The 17,899-nt window shown below is 58.1% G+C and overlaps 5 protein-coding genes across 5 annotated transcripts; all 5 read right to left on the minus strand.

The window, feature by feature from the left end:
- Positions 1–412: 412 nt before the first annotated feature.
- On the minus strand, positions 413–1,570 carry LMJF_28_0510 (conserved hypothetical protein; the record flags this gene model as incomplete). The annotated part of the gene is made up of 1 exon (XM_001684277.1): positions 413–1,570. One exon carries the CDS (start codon positions 1,568–1,570, stop codon positions 413–415), a length of 1,158 nt encoding a protein of 385 aa, XP_001684329.1.
- A 1,659-nt stretch (positions 1,571–3,229) lies between these two features.
- LMAIRK (putative protein kinase) lies at positions 3,230–4,135 on the minus strand (the record flags this gene model as incomplete). Its single annotated transcript, XM_001684278.1, has 1 exon — positions 3,230–4,135. The coding sequence occupies one exon, from the start codon at positions 4,133–4,135 to the stop codon at positions 3,230–3,232; it is 906 nt and encodes a 301-aa protein (XP_001684330.1).
- A 1,028-nt stretch (positions 4,136–5,163) lies between these two features.
- LMJF_28_0530 (RAD50 DNA repair-like protein) lies at positions 5,164–9,246 on the minus strand (the record flags this gene model as incomplete). The annotated part of the gene is made up of 1 exon (XM_001684279.1): positions 5,164–9,246. One exon carries the CDS (start codon positions 9,244–9,246, stop codon positions 5,164–5,166), a length of 4,083 nt encoding a protein of 1,360 aa, XP_001684331.1.
- A 1,021-nt stretch (positions 9,247–10,267) lies between these two features.
- Positions 10,268–10,606, minus strand: LMJF_28_0540 (putative ribosomal protein S26; the record flags this gene model as incomplete). Its single annotated transcript, XM_001684280.1, has 1 exon — positions 10,268–10,606. The coding sequence occupies one exon, from the start codon at positions 10,604–10,606 to the stop codon at positions 10,268–10,270; it is 339 nt and encodes a 112-aa protein (XP_001684332.1).
- Positions 10,607–12,250: 1,644 nt separating this feature from the next.
- RAD51 lies at positions 12,251–13,384 on the minus strand (the record flags this gene model as incomplete). Its single annotated transcript, XM_001684281.1, has 1 exon — positions 12,251–13,384. The coding sequence occupies one exon, from the start codon at positions 13,382–13,384 to the stop codon at positions 12,251–12,253; it is 1,134 nt and encodes a 377-aa protein (XP_001684333.1).
- Positions 13,385–17,899: the final 4,515 nt, after the last annotated feature.

A 17,899-nucleotide genomic window follows, 5' to 3' on the forward strand; every position in this document is an offset into this window, starting at 1 on the left:
CTGGTAGCTGTGCAGCTGCCGTTGTTACTGCGGCGAGCGAGTGAAGGGGGGGGGGTATCAGTTGAAAGTACCGCAACGGCTTGCAGCAGCGCAGATGGCAGCGAAAAGCACAGGCACCAAATATACCTGCACGTACTCGCCTAGTTGACATGAACAGCCTCGTCTTCGATGACCAGCATTGCACGAAAGCAGCTTTTCAATCTTCAGTACTGTTTCGCTTTACTTACTACGACACACAAAAAAGGTCTATACATCATTCCGCAAGACAACAGCCGCCCTCTCGTACGCAACAGGGGAGCGTTGCGGAGGACCTGGAGACCGCAACATCCTCCACCTCTCGCCCCTTTTTCCTTTTTCCGTTGTGCACGTGTGTACAACTATACACACACACACACACACGCACAGATGTAGCTCACTGGTGATCGGCAAACATGAGGTCAAAGAGTTGAGACATGCGCATGGCGTCACTGACTGCCTCGCTACGGTCAGAGAGCAGTCGCTTCATCCTTTCCACCTGTGCGGCCCAATCCGCACTGGGTAGGTCAATGGCCGACATTAGCCGAGGCACCTGCTCTATGATCAGGGTGCTACGGAACTTTTCTTCGGTGCCGGTCGGCGGCTCCATGAACGACAGCTCCTCGAGCGCGCGCTGCACGTCTTGCAGCGCAGGCAGCTGATCCAGCAGCGTCTCATTCAGCAGAGAGCGAACGTGCAGCAGCGCAGCCTTCTTGTTCTGCGTGTACTGATACTGCCTGCGACACTCGGCATCGCACAGAAGTTTGTGCAGGCAGAACCACGCATGCGCCTCCGGCACACATACCCGCTGCGACTCGTTCCCCGGCGCGACAACAAAAGCCCCGTTGTGGAACTTCTGAACCAGGCCGGCTGAGCGGCGCAGCCACGGCTGGAGTAGCAGCACCTCTGCCAAGCCGAAAGGGATGTCGTTTTTACGCAAGATGCTGTTCATGGCCGACAAAGGCAGCGCCTCCAGTCGATCCGTGACGAGCCACAGCAACGAGATGCACCCCATAGCACGCTGAATGCGCTGCTCCCGCAGCTGCTGCTCCAGGTACGCAAGCGGGCTCTCCTTCGCCGCCGCAGTCGGCACCTCGCTAATGTTTTTCTCGGAGAAGAGACGAGCCACCTGGCGCCAACAGTAATCAATCAGCTCCAGCACATCATCGCCGAAGCCAACCACCACCTCCTCGTAGAAACAAATACACTCCAGCAGGTTCACGAGCACTGATTCGTAGGCACAGTACATGTAAGTCGCCGTCGGGTTGTGCGTGACGGCCTCGAGAACGCCTGGCAGCACGCGTTGCCTCCACACCTCCATCAGAAGCAACTCGTGTAGGACGTCGCCAAGCTTGTCGTGCTCCAGAAGGAACGACTTCACAAAGTCGTCCGTCTTTTGCGTGGCGTTGCTGTGCGTGCACATATTGAGCCGCTCCATCGCCTCACGCTGATCCTTCCAGGAAGACGTGCCGACTTCCTCCATGGAGAAGGAGCGCAGCTGACGGATGCTGATCTCCGCATCCACTGGCGAGAGGACGTTGCCCTTGTACTCCATTCGAAGCTTCAATGTGCAGTGGCTATGAGAGGGAAACGGGGGGAGTGAGAATCGATGAACTGCGTATTTGTGCCTGGATGCGTCTTGTGCGAGCTGATCTCGTGGAACATTATAGGAAGCTCACCGCAAGGTCTACGGCACGCGAGAACACACGGCACCCACCCCGTCCCTGGTTTATCTTTTGTCTCTAAGCACGGGTCTAATGTATGCGAGGTGTGAGGCGCACTCGAGGCTTTCCGATGGGAAGACGAGCGCACCACGCTGGTTGCGTATCGCTCACCGAGCCGTTTCTGTTTTTTTTTTCGTCTGTGTGTGTGCGTGTGTGTGTGTGTGCGTGGTGGCTCGTGTATGCTCCGTCTCTGACGGGTCCTTACCTTTCCGTGGGACAATTTATAAGGGTGTGCTGTCGATGCGCGCAATGACGCTGTTCTGACATACGGCTCTGCCGATCATTCAGATGCGCTTATGCGTGCGCGTGCGTGTGAGGGGGTGTGCCATTGTCGGCAGCAAGAGACCGTGATGAGAAGAGGGCAAGTGGTGCTCACACATGCCAAGATGCAACGGCGAAGAAAGCCGTCCCCCACTATCGAGAAGCAGGAGAAAACAGCGGTAGCGATGCCCACCAGCAGCGTTCGTGCAGGCGACCACGCGCTTCGCACTCGCCGAAGCGGGAGGCAGCTATCCTTGCCTTCTTCTTCCTCCACGCTACCGCGCAATGAAAAACAGCGTACACGAAAATGAAACACGCAGAGAGCGAGTGGGAGGGAGGAAGCACTGTGCGAGATGTGCGTCCAGGCCTCAATCCCTTCCACCTTCCTGACTACCAGGAACTTGTCTTGCTGCACGAAACGCTATGCGGGTGGCGATCCGATAGCACACTTGTACGTCTAAGAGAAGCGAAACACATACACACAGGAAGCGAAAAAAAAAACGAAAAGAAATACTGAGGAGGAGCTGATGTGCAGTGACAACAACACGCACACACACGCACACACAGACATGTTGGCAGGGAGGTACGACAACAACGAGCGGCTTTTTTTTTCGTTTCAGGGGAGAAACAACAACAAAAAAAGGTGGGAAACCCCCAAACGCCACGGCCTCAGCCGAGGCGGCCCACTTCCATGTGTGAGGCCGCCGCAGCACGGAAGCTGAGAGAGGCGAAGGGAGAAGCAACGAGCTGTAGAGCATCTAGGAGCGCGCGCACACATACCTATATGCAAAGGAAGTGTGGGGATGCGGGGAAGGCTAACGGTGAGAGAGATCTGACGTGAAAGGGGTCGAAGGGGACGAAATCGCTAGACCGATAACGAAACAAAGCGAAGATCATCTAAGGCAGACACACACACACACACACACACACACACACGAGGGGGACGAGACAGAGGCAGACAGGCAGGCAGAGAGGAAGGTCGAAAGGAACGATGCCGCACTCGAGGGGAAGGGGGAGGGGCCTAGAAAAGAAGTCCCAAGCACGAAAGCGGCGCCTATACTCTTCTTTTTCGTCGCTTGCTTGCGCACTGCTGAAGTACATCACGACTACCATTCGCACAATGCTGCGGGTACCAAGAGAACGAGAACAAGAGAGAGAGAGAGAGAGAGAGACCACTTATCCTACACCCGACGAGCATGGGCCCGCCCTCCCCATGGTGGCATGTCTCGCTAGCTGCGCGGCCGCTTTCCCGTCGGCGGCGTAATGCCGTTTGGAACATAGTAGTATTTGAGCAAGAAGGGGTGGCTCAGCACGCGATGTAGCGCCAGCCGCTTCGACCCCTCGCGGATGAGCAGATTTGAAATCAAATCCTTCGCCTCTGGTGGGACGCTGTCGGGGATGGTGTACTGCATCGCATGGATCTTCTTGTAGATTTGGTCGTTGTCCTTGCTCACGAACGGTGTGTGGCCCACAAGCAGTTCAAAGCAGAAGATGCCCAGGCACCAGAGATCGGCGCTCATGTCATACATCTGCCGGCTAACGATCTCGGGGGGGAAGTACTCGGGCGTGCCGCAGGAGGTCTTGCGCCGGTTCAGCGGGTCATGCACAGACCAGCCGAAATCGGCGAGTTTGATGTTCTGATGATGATCCAGCAGAATGTTCTCCGGCTTGATGTCGCGGTGCAGAATGTGGTGCTGGTGGAGGTAAAGAAGTGCCTCGGCGAGCTGCGCCACATAGCGGGCTGCCGTCGGCGGCGGGAACAGCTTCACGCGATTCAGCTCGCTGTAGAGCATGCCGTTGCTGCACGGCTCCAGGATAAGGTAGATGTCGTGCTCATCGAAGAAGTAGGCGTAGGTGCGTAGGAGGTATTTGTGTCGCGTGTTGAAGGCGATCTCGATCTCGCGCCGCAGCTGGTTCACAATGTCAAACTCTGCCAGCTTCTTGATCGAGAGCTTCTTGATGGCCACGACGTAGTTGCTCTTGCGGACACTCGCCAGGTAGACATCACCGTAATTGCCTCCTCCCAGCTTGTGCAGCAGCTCAAAGTCGTGTATCGTCCACTCCGACTTTGGGGACGACGGGGTAATGATGAAGTTGTTCACGACATTGTCGTCCGGGCCGACCTCTGTCGTCATTCTCTCTACGGTTTGTGATCGTTTCGCTGCTGTGTAGGTGTGGGAAGGGGGGATGAGGAGTGTCTGCCTGTGTGTCGGGGAAGAGAGGAGAGGGCGGCCGTGGTGTTCGTGGAAAGGTTTCTGGGGGAGGGAGAGAGACACCGGGCAGCACTGCACTCGCGAGCTCCGCAGAACACGGTCAGAAGAGGAGGCGGTGATGGTCGCCAAGGCGAGGAGCTGGAGCTGGGAGAAGCAACACGAAGCAGCAGCGAGAGTAGAGAACGAGTGGGGGGGGGACAACTTCGAGCACCGTGCACGAAGACGAGTTGGACGAAAACGCAGCAGCGCAGCATTCCCCCGTATGCAAAGAGGAGGAAGAGAGCGCCAGCGCCAAAACTCTCCGCAACGTTCCAAGACATCAGCAGAACGTCCAATAGGTTTGTCGTTGCCGTCGACACTGGAGGAACACCTCTTGCTCCGTCGCCCGAAAGAGGGTGCCTTGTTCTGCAGCACACACCGGGAGACAGGAAAGGAAGCGAAGCACCATAGCACAAAGAAGGAGCCGCCGACTGCATCCAACGTGAGCGAGCGGGAGGAAAGGAGAGAAAGACATGTGGAGGCTGATGTCGGTCACGTCCAGAAAAGCAAAGAGCAACACAAGGAGCAGGGTGAGAACACGTCGGCATCGGCAACCACAGCTGCCACACGGCAGAGCTGCAGTTGGCGGACACCGCGCATCCGCCCCAACAGCGCTCAGAGAAAGAGCGAAGGAAGGAGAGGGGTGTGTATGAATCGCTTCGCACAAGCACATGCACGCGCACAGACCTGCAAAAACATCCTCGAAGCGAGGATAAAGAGCTTGCCGAGCAGTGCGACGAAGAACAAGCCATCAACAGAGACCGCTTCGCAACAGCTGAGGTGGGGGAGGGGAAGGGAGAGGGGAGCGGCGGAGGACTACGACGTACATGCACGCGACGGCGGCGAGCGAGCGCGAAAGAGTGTGTCTCAGAGATGGCGGTTGCGCAGTGCACAGAACGGTTTCTGCCGCCTCACGCAAAAAGCTGGTCAAAGGTGCGTTCGTCAATCACCGAGAACGCACCCTCTCGATCCTTATGGACGTAGTAGAACTTCTCCAGCGACTGCCCTCCCAGCGCACGCACAAACTGCTCGTCGTGCGTGATAACAACGAGCTGAAAGTGCTTCACCGCCCTCCGCGCCTGGATGAGGGTGCGCAGCGCGTCCGCCAGACTGCGAGCGTTGTCGCCGTCGAGGTTTGTTGTCGGCTCATCAAGGGCGAGGATTCCGCAGTCGCAGCAGAAGGCTTCGCTCAGCGCGAGCCGAATGATGATGCAGGCGAGCACCTTCTGCCCAGCACTGCAGCGACCACGCATGTCCATTTCGTTGTTGCCCCGCTTCATGACAACGCGGTAGTTGTAGCTGCGCCGCGCCGTAGTCGTCGTCGTGCCCTCCGTCTCTGAGCGAATCTCCACCGTGTCAATGTCGCTGCCGCGGTACGTCCGGCGCCACAGCTCTGCAATGATTTGGTTGATCTGTGCAATCTTCTCCTGGTGGTACGACTGTACCGCTTTCTCCAGGGCACTGTAGTACTTCTCGATGTCCTGGATGGATATCTCCGTCGTTTGCACCTTCAGGAACGTGGACCGGTAGCGCTTCTCAATGTTCTGGTACTTGTCGCCACGCAGCTGCTGCTTCAGCTGGTTCACATCGAGTAGCATCGCCTCCGTATTGCCATCCTGCTGCGCACGTATCTTCTCCAGCGACGTAATCTTGGCGGTGATCATCTCGCGCAGTGTGGCCAGGCTCGCCTGTCTTGCCTCCTTACCCAGCAGCTGTTCCACGTCGTGCAACCGGTCCGACTTCAGGGAGGCGAGGGTGCGCTCCATCTCCGCCAAGTGCGCCTCGTCGGCCGCAATGGATGCCTCCTGCTGCAGGACGTCGATGTGGCGATCCATGTCAGCAGAGCGGCGGTGCTGGTCGCTAAGTGTCTTCCGCGCTTCCTTCATCCGACTGGCAAGCCCCTCCTCCTCCTGAGCCGAGGCTTTGTACGCGCTTTCGGTCTCGCGCAGGTGCATCCGAAGCTCCTCCAGCTGGCGGGCGCAGCCGTTGTGCAGGTAGCTGAGGACCGGAGGCAGCGACAGCTGCAGCTCGCGAAGCTGCTTCTCCGCTGTGTCCAAAGCACCACGCTCCGCAGCCTCTGTCTTCTGACGTTCGGCACGGAGTTGCAGAACGCGCTGCTGATGGGCCTCCACGGAGTGCTGTGCCTCTGCTGCCTGGCGCTTCAGCTCCTCCACCCGCGTGCGGTGCTGAGCAGCCTCCTCCTGCAGTTCACGAGCGGCCGACTCCAAGTCGTCCAGCTTTGCCACCGCGACCTCGGCCTGAAGCATCGCTGCCTTGCGCTCCTGCAGCTCTCGCTCTGCCGCATTCTCAGCCTGGCCGCGCTCCATTCGCTGGGCCTCAGTGAACTGCCTGTTGAGCTTGTGCAGTCGCTCCGTCGCCGCCGCGTAAGCCTCACAAAGCTCCTCATACGAGCACGGCGCCGGTTCAGCTCTCCCTGTGGCGCCATCGCCGCTGCCCCACTTTCGCTGTGTCTCGTGTGGTTGCTGCTCCGCCTGCGCCGCCTCAAAGTCTTTCTCCTTCCTCGCCAGCGTGTCGCGCAGCGCTACCGTCCTCTCTCCCATGGTGCACACCATGCACAGATGCTGGTACATGGTATCCAGCTGATGCACCTCATGCTGGGCAGCATCGCGGGCCGCGCAGACCTCACGCTGCTCTGCGCGGTTCTGCTTCATCTTGTCCTCCAGCGCGTCGAGCTCGGCCTCTAGAACCGGAATACGATGCCGGTTCTGTCGCACCGTCACCACAACGCTCTGCAGCTTTTCAAGACTCTGATACGCCTCCCGGGTTGTGTTGACGGCCGCCTGCACAGCCGCTAGCGTCTCTGGGCTGGTACGCTGCCTGTCCGCCTTTCGCGTCAGAAAGCTCTCCAGCGAGTCGTCGCTGTCAAAGGGACGCTCGCAGACAGCACACATCCTCTCACCCTTCGCCACAACCATGAAATCATGGTAGCACGACGCGAGGGCCTCCAGGGCGTGGCGTTTCTGCGCAGCCGTCTCCGCCGCCTCCTTAGCCTGCAGCAGCACCTCCTCGTAGGCGTCCATGTCCGGGAAGAGGCCGGCGCACTGCCTGGTGCCGGCATCCACAGCGCGGCGACACTGGCCCAGCTCATCGGTGCTGTAGGACATCTTCTGCTCCTGCAGCGCGCACGCCTTCTCCAGCTCTAGCGCGCGTGTCTGGAGAGCACGCAACTCCTCCGCCTTCAGCTGCCGTACCTGGGAAGCTTGGGAGCGCAAAGACGTTAAGGCTGGTAATGAAAAAGAGTCGGCAGCCGCCTCCTGTGGGACTTGTACGCCGACTTCGTGCAAAATCGGGAGCACGTCTCGCTGCAGCGCCGCTGCCACGGCCGCCCTGGCTTCATCGATCTGCTGGCGCATGAGCGCTAAATCCTGCTGCTGGCGTTCCAGCAGCTTCTGCTGCATCATCTCCTCACGCAATTGAGCCACGGTGCTATTCTGCTCCTCTAGCTCCATGAGAATGCGCTGGCTTTGGTGCAGCCCGCCACCTTTCTTCCGCAACTCTTCGGCGGCAGCGACACGCTGCTGCAGCTCCTCCACCTCCACCTGAGCCTGGCGCAGCTGCGTGCGGCACCCCTCCCCGCCAAGGGCCGCGATGGCAGCGGCGTGCTCTTTGATGCGGCGTCGCACATTCTCCACGGCGTGCTCGCGCACCTCTATCTCTTTCTTGCACCCATCCACGGCGCGGGAGGCGCACTGCGCGCCGTCTTCCGCGTCTCGAATGCGCTGCTGAACACTCTCCGAGGCAGTGCGAGCACGCTGACGCTCCGCCGCCACGGCGTCCTCGGCCTTTTGGAGCAGACGCTGCAGACTGCGCTCGTCAATGTTGCTCTCACTCAGAATGTGATCGTGAGACAGGTGCTGGATGAGCTCACGAAGCTGCGCTACATTTTGCTTGTGCAGCTGCGCCTCACGCTCCAGCAGCTGAACATTCGAGCGGCACTTGTACATGTCCTCCTCTTGAGCGCGTCGCCGCGCGGCGGCAGCATCGTAGCGCTTGGTGTCTTGCACGAGACCCTCTTCGAGCTGCTGCATCTGCGCGGTGAAGCTGCCGCGCATCTCGAGCAGATCCTCTAGCGTCTGGCTCGTGGCTGGCACACCCATCCGGCGCACCGCCTCGCGACGCTCTTCGAGACGCCCGTTCGTGACCGCCACCTCACGCTGCAATGCCTCGATCTGCTCCTCCACCGTACGCAGCGCCTCACGCGCCTGGCGCAGGCCCCGTAGCTCTGGTTCGATGCCGATGCTGCGGCCCTGAATGGCCTTCACAACGCTTTCCTTCTCCGCTATTTGCTGCTCCAGCTGCTTTGCTTGCTCGCGGTGCTCTCGTAGCGCCATCAGACTCGCCTCGTGCTCTTTCAGCTGGCGGCGAAACTCCTTGCTGTTGTCGCGCAGCCGGTCCAGTGCGAGGACGTACCGAGTCGCGGCGAAGATGTCGTCGAAGATTCGCTTCACATCCTTCGGTGGTCCCAGTGGCCAGTTGCACTCCTCCTGGTGGCAAAAAATGACGTGCTCCAGCACAGCTGGCGACACGCCGAGCATCTCCGGCACGACACGGTCGACATCGCTGGAGCGGTACGTGCTCGAGATCACCTCCCCGGTGGACAAGTCCTGGAAAGCGATGGTATTGTCCAGTGTTGTAAAGGTGACGCGGTGCGCGCTGCGTGTGGCCTGAAAGGAGCGGATGACCTGCATCAGCTTACCACCCTTGCCGGTGAATATGAGTCGAATCTGCGCCTTCACCTCTGTTTCGCCAACAACCTTGGGATCATACACAAAGGAGCCCCTCTCGGTCCCACTGCCGGGAGGCATGGCCCCCGTGCACGCGTTCAGCAGCGCCTCGATGATAGTGGTTTTGCCAGCACCATTCTTGCCGAGAATGACTGTCAACGGCTTCTGAAACTGGATGAACTGCTGATTCGTCGGGTTGGGGTCGAAGCTGCGCACGCCACAGAGCTGCAACTTCTCGATGCTCGTCATCACCTAGATGGAAAGGGAAACAAACAAAAAGAAACACCGTGGTGGGGTGCCGCGCACGCGTCTTCGCGGGAGCGTCGTTCTTCGCTTCTTTCGCGCTCCTCCAGGAGCAGATATCTAGAAGAGAAATGTATGGTAGTGCAATGTTTATCGGTGTAAGTGTGTCTGCATGTGTACGTGTATTCATCTGTATGGGTGTTGGAGGCACCTACAAGTGCGTCCGCGTTTGGGTGTGCGCGCAACTTTAGTGATGCGTTCGCTGCTCTCTCTCTCTCTCTTCCTGCAGCTGCTGCTTTTGGTCAATGAAGGGGAACTGGCGGAAAAGGGACGCCGATCCTCAGAATTCTGCGGTTGCGGAGGGGTGTGCGTGAGAGAGTGAGACAAAGACGCTTAACGCAGCGCGCATGGAGGAAGTCACAAGAGCACCAATTCCAAAATCCACGGCAACGCGCGTGCGTGTTCGACCACGGCACTTGCGCCGGTGTCGAAAGAAAGGGATAGCCTGTCCGAAAGGAGCAGCCTTGTTCCCGACACGATCTGCGTGCATGTGAAACCCAACAGCCGTGTCTTCCCTGAACCCACGGAGACATTCCTCGTCACCACACTCTCGCATGAGCGACGCATCGCCATCGCTAAGGAGGAGCGACCGCGCGCGAGCGCACGCATTCTTCTTCGTTGTCGTTGTCTGCGTATTTCGGATTTTTGCTGGATAAATGAGGTGGGTGGAAAATGAAACAAAAACACACATACGAAGACGCACGCACACACACACGCACGCACACGACCCGTTTGTGCAAGAAAATAACACGAGCGAAAGGAAGGGAAAGGGAGTGTCAACGTGAACAGAGAGACAGTGGAGGCAGAGGGAGGGGGTGGGAAGGAAGAGAGCGGCCAGATGTCCTTGCCGCCCCTTCAGCACAGCAGTGCGCCTCAGCTTCGCGTCCTCCCAACAAACACTCGTACGCCGTCTTTCAGCCGCTCAGTGGGAAGAGCTCACACACTTCGTCACCCCTAACTGATTCTTTCATTTCTTGCCGGCAGGGCGGAACGGCACCTTCTTAGTGTAACGTATCTTGCGGTTTCCGACCGGGCGAGCGCGCACGGTGCGGCTGTGGATAGCGCACGCAATGCAGAAGCGCTGCTTCATGTACAGTCTCGGCATCGGGAAGTTCGCACCGTACACCGGGGACGCCTCCGCCACATCGCGGGCGGAAGCGGCATCCAGCATGCGGCGCACGACAAAGCGGCCGACGGCCTTGTCCTTCGGGGTGAGACGACCGCAGTTGAAGCAGTGGATCGGCTTGACGCGACCGCGGCTGTGCGCGGGCTTCGAACGTCCGTGGTTGCGGCGCTTGGTCGTCATCTGCTCGAGGGGGCCGGAAGCGGAGAAAAAAGAAAGAGGACCTCTTCCTTGCCTGGTTATTCCTGTTCAAGTGTGCGCGCATATTGGGGCATGTGTATGTGTATGTGCGTGTGTGTGTGTGTGTGTGTAGGTGTAGGTGTGTTGGTGCGTTGATGCGTCACCCAAGCAGGGAAGAAAGCAGCGAGTAAAGGAAATAGATGCAATGAGCGGCGAGTGGAGCCGTGAAAGGAGTGAGAACAAGCAGGGCCAGTGCTCGCGCCCGCGCAACCGATTTGGGGATAGGACGCTCACATATCCGCGTACACCGAGCATGCGTTACCCGTGAAACGCGCGAGTGCATCCTTCACCGTCGAACGCATGGTGGGGGAAGGCACCAGTGCGGATGGCAAGAAGGAGCGTGTCAGGAAACAAATTCAGCTACAGTAAAGGCCACTGGCCGTGTGTTGTCCAGCTCCCTTCCCCGAACAACCACATCCGCGTAGACGCCAACCACCGATTCCGATTGCTCGCCGCTTTGCTTGTTGCTTTTCTCGTCTTCAATAAGCGTCACCGCCACCCGCCCACGCCACCGCAAGAAAAACGAAAAAAAACAAATAAAAATGTTCCTAACCTGTACGTCAACGAGCAACACGCACGAGATGCGCGGTCGAGGGAGCGCATAATCAATACACAGCAGGACACGGAGAGCGCCGGTAAGGTGAGGAATGGGTAGGCCGTGGTGCGGAGGCAATATGGGAGGTTCTGGGAAAAAAAGCGTGCACCTTTTAGCAGTCACTGATGACGCCTGAGTGCTCGCAAGCGTCTCGCCCATCCAGTTCACCACTATCGAAATTCCTTCCTCGCCACCCCATATTCGCTTCCGTCCTGTCACGTGAACCTTGCTCACTATGCGTGTTGTGTAAGCCCCTGTATACCCCTCTCCTCTCCTCCGGCATTGCATGTGGTGCTCCGTGAAGACCTCAAACAAGATAGAAAAAACAGTGCTGCACCCGTCAGCATTCAGGTGCGTGTGCCTGTGCGGAGAGCGACCGCCCTTGTCCTCCTTTCTTCCCTTGTCACTACGTGCTCCCACACCATGAGAAAGGAGACAAGGACCGACGACACCAGAAGGGCTGCTCGCATCACCTCTGCTCGAAGCACGCGCGCGCGGCAGCGGCCTTTACGGCAGCTCGCATCGATCAACACGCCAAAAGAGAAGAGAAGGGGGGACGGACGCGGGTGATGCAGCGGGGAGAGGAACGGCAAAAAACAAGTAAAAGAAAATGGAAATGCAGACGGAAAGAACGAGAACACAAAGGCATCCTAAGCCCACGTACACCGAGAGAGAGAGAGAGAGAGACATACACACAAACACACACACACACACAAACACCAAAGAGAACTTGCCCGGATGTACAAGGGAGAACGCCACAGCATCTTCACCCCTCACAGGACAAGCGCGCACCCACGCACAAGCGAAAACAATAGCCCTGTGGGTCGTCTAGCGTATGCAAACAGACGAAAGAAAAGGCGTGAAGCGTCCGGCGTGTCAAACAAGCTGGCCGAGAAGGGCGTGCGATACTTTTCGATGGGCCCCTACTAAGGAGAGATCACAAGGTCGCAGACGTCGCAGAAGTGCCTGCTTGCCGCGACATCCACGACCCATCAATCCCGAGCATCACCAACGCCATCATCGTAGATGCCAAAGATCGCCTCGGCCTCGGCCAGGCATGGAGAGTCGTACACCTTTATGATGCGCTGCTCGCCACGACCCTTGCGCAGGCTAAGCCGCGTCGTCGAGGCGTGGGCCATAATGTGGCCTCCAATCGGCTTCTTGGAGTCCGCCTGGAACATCTGCGCGGAGCCGTCCACGTTGGCCACTACCTGGTTTGTCACAACCACCGCCACTCCGTACTCCTCGGCGAGGTTGTGCAGCGAGCGCAAGAATTTGCCGAGGTGCATCTGCCGCGCCGCGAGCTCGTTGCGGCCGCTGTAGTCTGTGCGGTAGAGAGCGGTTGCAGAGTCTACAATGATGAGCGCGAAGCGGTTCTCGGCCATCATGGCAGACGCCTGCAGCAGCAGCTGCTGCTGGTGATCCGTGTTGAAGGCACGCGCACACGCCACGTTAGCGAGCACATCCTCCGGGTCCAGCTTGTACCGCTCCGCAACGGCAACGAGGCGCTCCGGGCGGAAGGTGCCTTCGGTGTCGATATAGAGCGCCATGCCCTCCGCGCCACCCTGTGAGATGGGCAGCTGGCACGTCACGCACAGCGTATGGCAGAGCTGTGTCTTGCCCGTACGGAACTCTCCGAAGAGCTCCGTGATGCTCCCAGTTTCGATGCCGCCGCCGAGTAGCTTGTCCACCTCGCGGCTGCCCGTAGTGACCATAATGATCTCCTTGCGCGCCTCGTGGTAGGCAACCGCGGAAGTGAACCCCATCGGCACCAGCTTGGCGCACTCCGCCATAATTTTCTCGGCCTTGTTCTCGCTGATCCCCTTCACTGCCAGGATGGCCTTCTTCGGTGCGTAGGCCGCCGACTCCACCGTGTAAAAGCCGCACTCCATGAGCTTCTTGATATCTGAGCTGGCCACGCCGTAGTTCTCCAAGATCTGGATAACGCGAAAGCCACTTGCGTTCGGTTCAGCCATGTCGGTGCTCTGCTGCTGCTGCTGCTGCTGAGGCTCCTGCTCCTCGTTCTGTAGGACCTCCTGCGGCTGGCTCTCCACAACCTCAACCTCTTCAGAGGGCCGCGCCGACGGACGACCACGGCGACCTTTGGCCTTGGAACGGGTCTGCATCTCGGACAAAGAGAACCGAAAAAAAAAGGTTTTAGTGTGGGTGTAAGACCCTGCGTGCGTGGTGCGCTGCAAAAGAGCAGTCGAATGCCGAGCGAGGTAAAAAGGCGTCTGCGTGACACTAAATGAAAAAGGGCGGAGGAGACGCCAGTGCAGTACGGTGTCAGTGCAACTGGAGGAGAAGGTAAGGCGCAACGAGCAGCCAGCAGTGCCCGCAGCCGAGTCGCACGGCAACGTTCGCAAGCCGCGACACACGCCCAGACCGAAGAAAAAAAAAACGAACAGAAAGACAGTCCCGTGGCAACAGCTGCCTGGGGTGGACAAGAGCGTGAAAGGCAGCGGATACACGAAGGAAGAGGAGGCGAAGGGGCTGATGGCATTTAGGCGTGCAGCACAACGTGTCCATGCGCGGTTATGCGTCGAGAAAGGGCGGGTGGGGTGGGGGTGGGGGGTATGTCAGCCATAGAGCGAGCGAGAGGGACGGTGGGTGAGTGAGCGGCAAGAGGGTGAAGCGGTAGAAGGGCAGTCGGCCATGAAGCAGAGTATGTAGATGCCGATGTGAGTGTGTGCGTGGGTGTGCGTGCGTCAGGACAAGACGTGATCCCTGTGCGTTGACGAGAGAGCTGGGTGTGTCTGAGTGCGCAAGCTTGAGCTGCGGTGTGGATGAGGCGTAGAGATGGGTGCCACTGTGAGCACAGCTACAGATGACGTAACTGAGATGCCTTGCGCACTCTCGTCACCTCTTCTCGTTTCCCTTGTTTGCTGTTGTTGTTGTTGTTGTTGTTGTTTTTTTTTTGAGGAAGGTCAGCGTTCCTGCTGAATGAGTGGGAAAAGATTTTCTATGAGAAGTGCATCTAGTGTGTAATATGTCCCTCTGCACGGCGTCGGTAGACCGTGCTTCGTCTGGGCCACAGTTGCGGGGGCGGCGGTAGTTGCTGCTTTATTCACGCTCTCCGGATAAGTACACGCTAAGTGGTGTACGAAGTATGCCCTTCAAAAAAAGAAGATGGCGGTGTAGGTCCCGCTCCGCAACGGGCCTTGATATCGAAAAGACAGCCTCCGTATGTTGGCTGAGGTGCGATCGGTGCACGAGGTGTGTCGAACACGTAGTCGCAGGTTTGAGTTCAGTGGAAATTGTCTATTCTTTCGTTGTCTGTGTGTGTGTGTTAAACAGGAAGTGGGTTGCGTGCCGTGTTTCCTGAAGCGAGAATTGGCCAGTGAGTATTCGTGGCCGAAGGCACGGATGACAAAGAGGGACCGGTGTGCTGCGGCAAGGTGAGGAGGCGGAATTCGGTGGAGGCAGTAATGAGTAGAGCACGGAAAGTATGCCTAAGGGGAAAGATTCGCGAGCAGCCGCTCAGAGCGCCACCCTTAACCCCGCCCCCACACACACGTGCAGCAATAATGGGGACACAAGAATGATGCGTCGACACATAACTTGGATTCACCGCTTACGCAGCAGTCCCATAGCCCACACCACTCGAGTTGGTTTGAGTCCGTTCGATAACATATAGAGGCTGCAATGCGCGTCACGTCGGCGAGTGGCCACGCTTTACCTCCGCGTTCGCCGGTTTGTATTCGTTTGCTTCACTGCTCGTGACCGCCGCCGCTGAGTAAATGCACAAACCCCACGAAGCCAGAGTCAACACGGTCCTCCGCACACCCCTCCCCCCTCGAATCACCGCTGCCGCCCCGCCCTCTCCACACGGACGGTGCATGGTCTGGCAGCACAGCAGCGAGAAAAAACACGGCCCGAGGTGGAGAAAAAAGAGTGCGAGGTGAAGACATACGCACGAAGCGGATGGCCAAGGGGTAGACGCATACCACACACGCAACAGAAGATGATACCCGGCAATAGTGCCCAGCACCAACAGAGGGAAGAAAAAAAACGAGTGCGGAGTGATAGCAGTGGCCGCACAAGTGCATTCACACTATTTGTGCAGCTTTTCCATTCGACCATGACCAACGACTGGCGACGATCCGTCGCTCGGTGCCACGACCACCTCTCGCTACGCGCTGCCATCTTTTCTGCTCTCCGCCTCACTCCCTGCATGGATGAAGGTGGACGTGAGCTCCTGTGAATAGAGTGGACGCGTGATACGAATGACACTGGAGTTCGCTATGCGTGCGCGATGAAGCCGTGTATGAGACGTGGCAAAACGTAAAGACTAGGAATGTCAGTGGTGAAAGTGGAGAACGCTACACGCAGCGTCAGAGATGCGGCTCGAGAGCTGGGGCGTATCAGACGGGACAGAAAAGGAAGCGGCGTCACGCCTGCTCGCAGCAGCCGCGGGGCAGCTCAGAGTGCCACGCTGTATACCAAAAAAAACGACACACACGGAAGATATGCGCTGTGGTGTTGCTTGCTTGTTTAGGTGTCACTGTTGCTATGGTGGCGCTCTACCACGAGCTGGTGCGCGCGCGAAGAGCGCGTGTAGGAGCTTCGCACAGTTGCGTGTGCGGTCCGCAGCCATTCCTTGCACGTGGGCATCCGCGTCCGGACAGTGAAGCGATTGGGGGAAGAGTGGAGTCACAACAAACAGATGCAGAGGGAGCTCCGCAAAGGAGATGCAGTGGATGACACGCAAGTACTCATGGAGAGGTGAAAGCGAGTGGAACCAAAACAACCAACAGCAAAAAAATTATATGCGATACCCGCGTCCAAGGCAGAGCGGAGGTCGCGCAAGGCATCGCGTCTTTCCGCAGCATAAACGGTCACGTACGCGGCAAAGCTACCGCCTCACGTGCGTGAGACCAGCGTAGAACTGACCACATGTCTTGCATTTTCCACCCGAGGCGCACTTCATGGCGCACTGCTTGCAGAAACAGGGGTGATGACACGAGTTTGTTTCGAACTCGATTGCCTTCTGGTGGCACTTCATGCACATCGTCTCCACCCGCTCCTGAAGGGGGCCGCTCCCGGAGGACGCGGAGGACGGGGAAGCAGAGGCAGGCATCGTTCGAGCGCAATTTTGTAAGGTCAACGTGAGGCGCAGATGGTGCGTTTGTGGGTGTTCATGGGTATCGGCAGCTTCTCTCGGATTCCCTCCTCAGCGACCGGTGTTCTGCCTCGCGGCTTTGTGTGGTGTCGGCGGACGAAAACGGACGCTCGACTGCAGCATGTGGATTCGTTGTATGTATGGCCAATGGAAAGTCGTCGCGGCCCTTGATACGGGAAGTAAACGCAGCACACACACTCAAGTGAAACAAGCACACGTGCGCGTGAGTTGATGAGTGGGTCAAAGTGCGTGGGTGCGCAGTGTTAGAACAGAGGAAACACAGGTGGAGGAGTCCGGTGGCAACGGCCAAGCAAGCAGAGGAATGTTTAGGGGAGGGGGGATGTAAAGAGAACGGCAGCGACGGAGACGTGAGACGGCGCAGACTCTGTGCCACCTTCCCGCTCTTCCACCGGTGCGCATACGTCCGCCTCCGGAGAGTAGAGACCTCTTTCGGCTAGACTGTGTGTCTCCCTCTCTCTCTGAAGTGAGGTGCACGGCTCGCGGAGGGGAAGAAACACCGCACAACACGCACGTGCACACCGATTCACCGAAGTTGCACTCGCTCCTTTCACGTATTCGCTCTTTGCTTTCCATGGAGTGCCTGTGTCTCTATGTCTGCGTGTGTGTGTGTGTGTGTGTGTGTGTGTATGTCGGGGGTGGGGGGAAGGGTTCGCGTCTCCATAACCAAAGGTCGAGGCGGAACGGGGGTTAGAAGCGCAGAACAGCCGGCAGGCAGCCACCGAACAGTAACAACATCAACCCCACACACGAACACACGCGCACACAAGGCATAGGAGCGAGGGATTGGGAAGGAGAGCCAGATGGGGCACCAAAGACACAGAGAGAAAGAGAGCGAGCGACACACGCATTACGCGAGCAGTGGAGTGCAACGCAGCAGTAACAGCAGAAGGGGAGAAGAAAGGCAGACGGACGTATAGGTGACCACACATGCGACCAATATGCGATTGAAGACACAACCCGACGTGCACAGGCACGCACACGAAACGTACATGGGTCAATGAGCCTCCCTGCCGCAGAACTCACCTTTTCCTCCATATCGACAATGAAGCGACTCTAATAACGACAGACGCGCTGTAGTGGTTCGCAGAATGCGTGGCACCGCTTACAGACTCCGAGACGCCGGATGCAAGCCATGTCCCTTACAGCAAACTGAATGGTGGCGTGTTGCCGTCCTGCGCTAGACTTTCGTCTGCGCTTGGCCCACATAGACACAAGCGGTTAGAGTGAATCACTTGCGTAAGAAGCCCAGATTATCTGACGGGATTCGGCAGAGTTCGTCGATGGGGCTTCCCTCTTCTTACCGCCCGCGTGAGACGACGCAGACGACGGGGCCGAGGAGACGACAGAAAAACTACAGCTACGGCTACTCGAGCTGAAGGAAAACGGTGGAGCTGCGAGAACGCCGACGTTGAAGGCGCCATACGTGGTGATTTCGAACAGTAGGCTCATACACTCGGGGCTGTGGCGAGCAAAGGCGGAGATGGGGGCGATGAAGGTT

The sequence above is a fragment of the Leishmania major genome, chromosome 28 (assembly GCF_000002725.2).
Source record: "Leishmania major strain Friedlin complete genome, chromosome 28".
Classification (NCBI taxonomy): domain Eukaryota; phylum Euglenozoa; class Kinetoplastea; order Trypanosomatida; family Trypanosomatidae; genus Leishmania; species Leishmania major.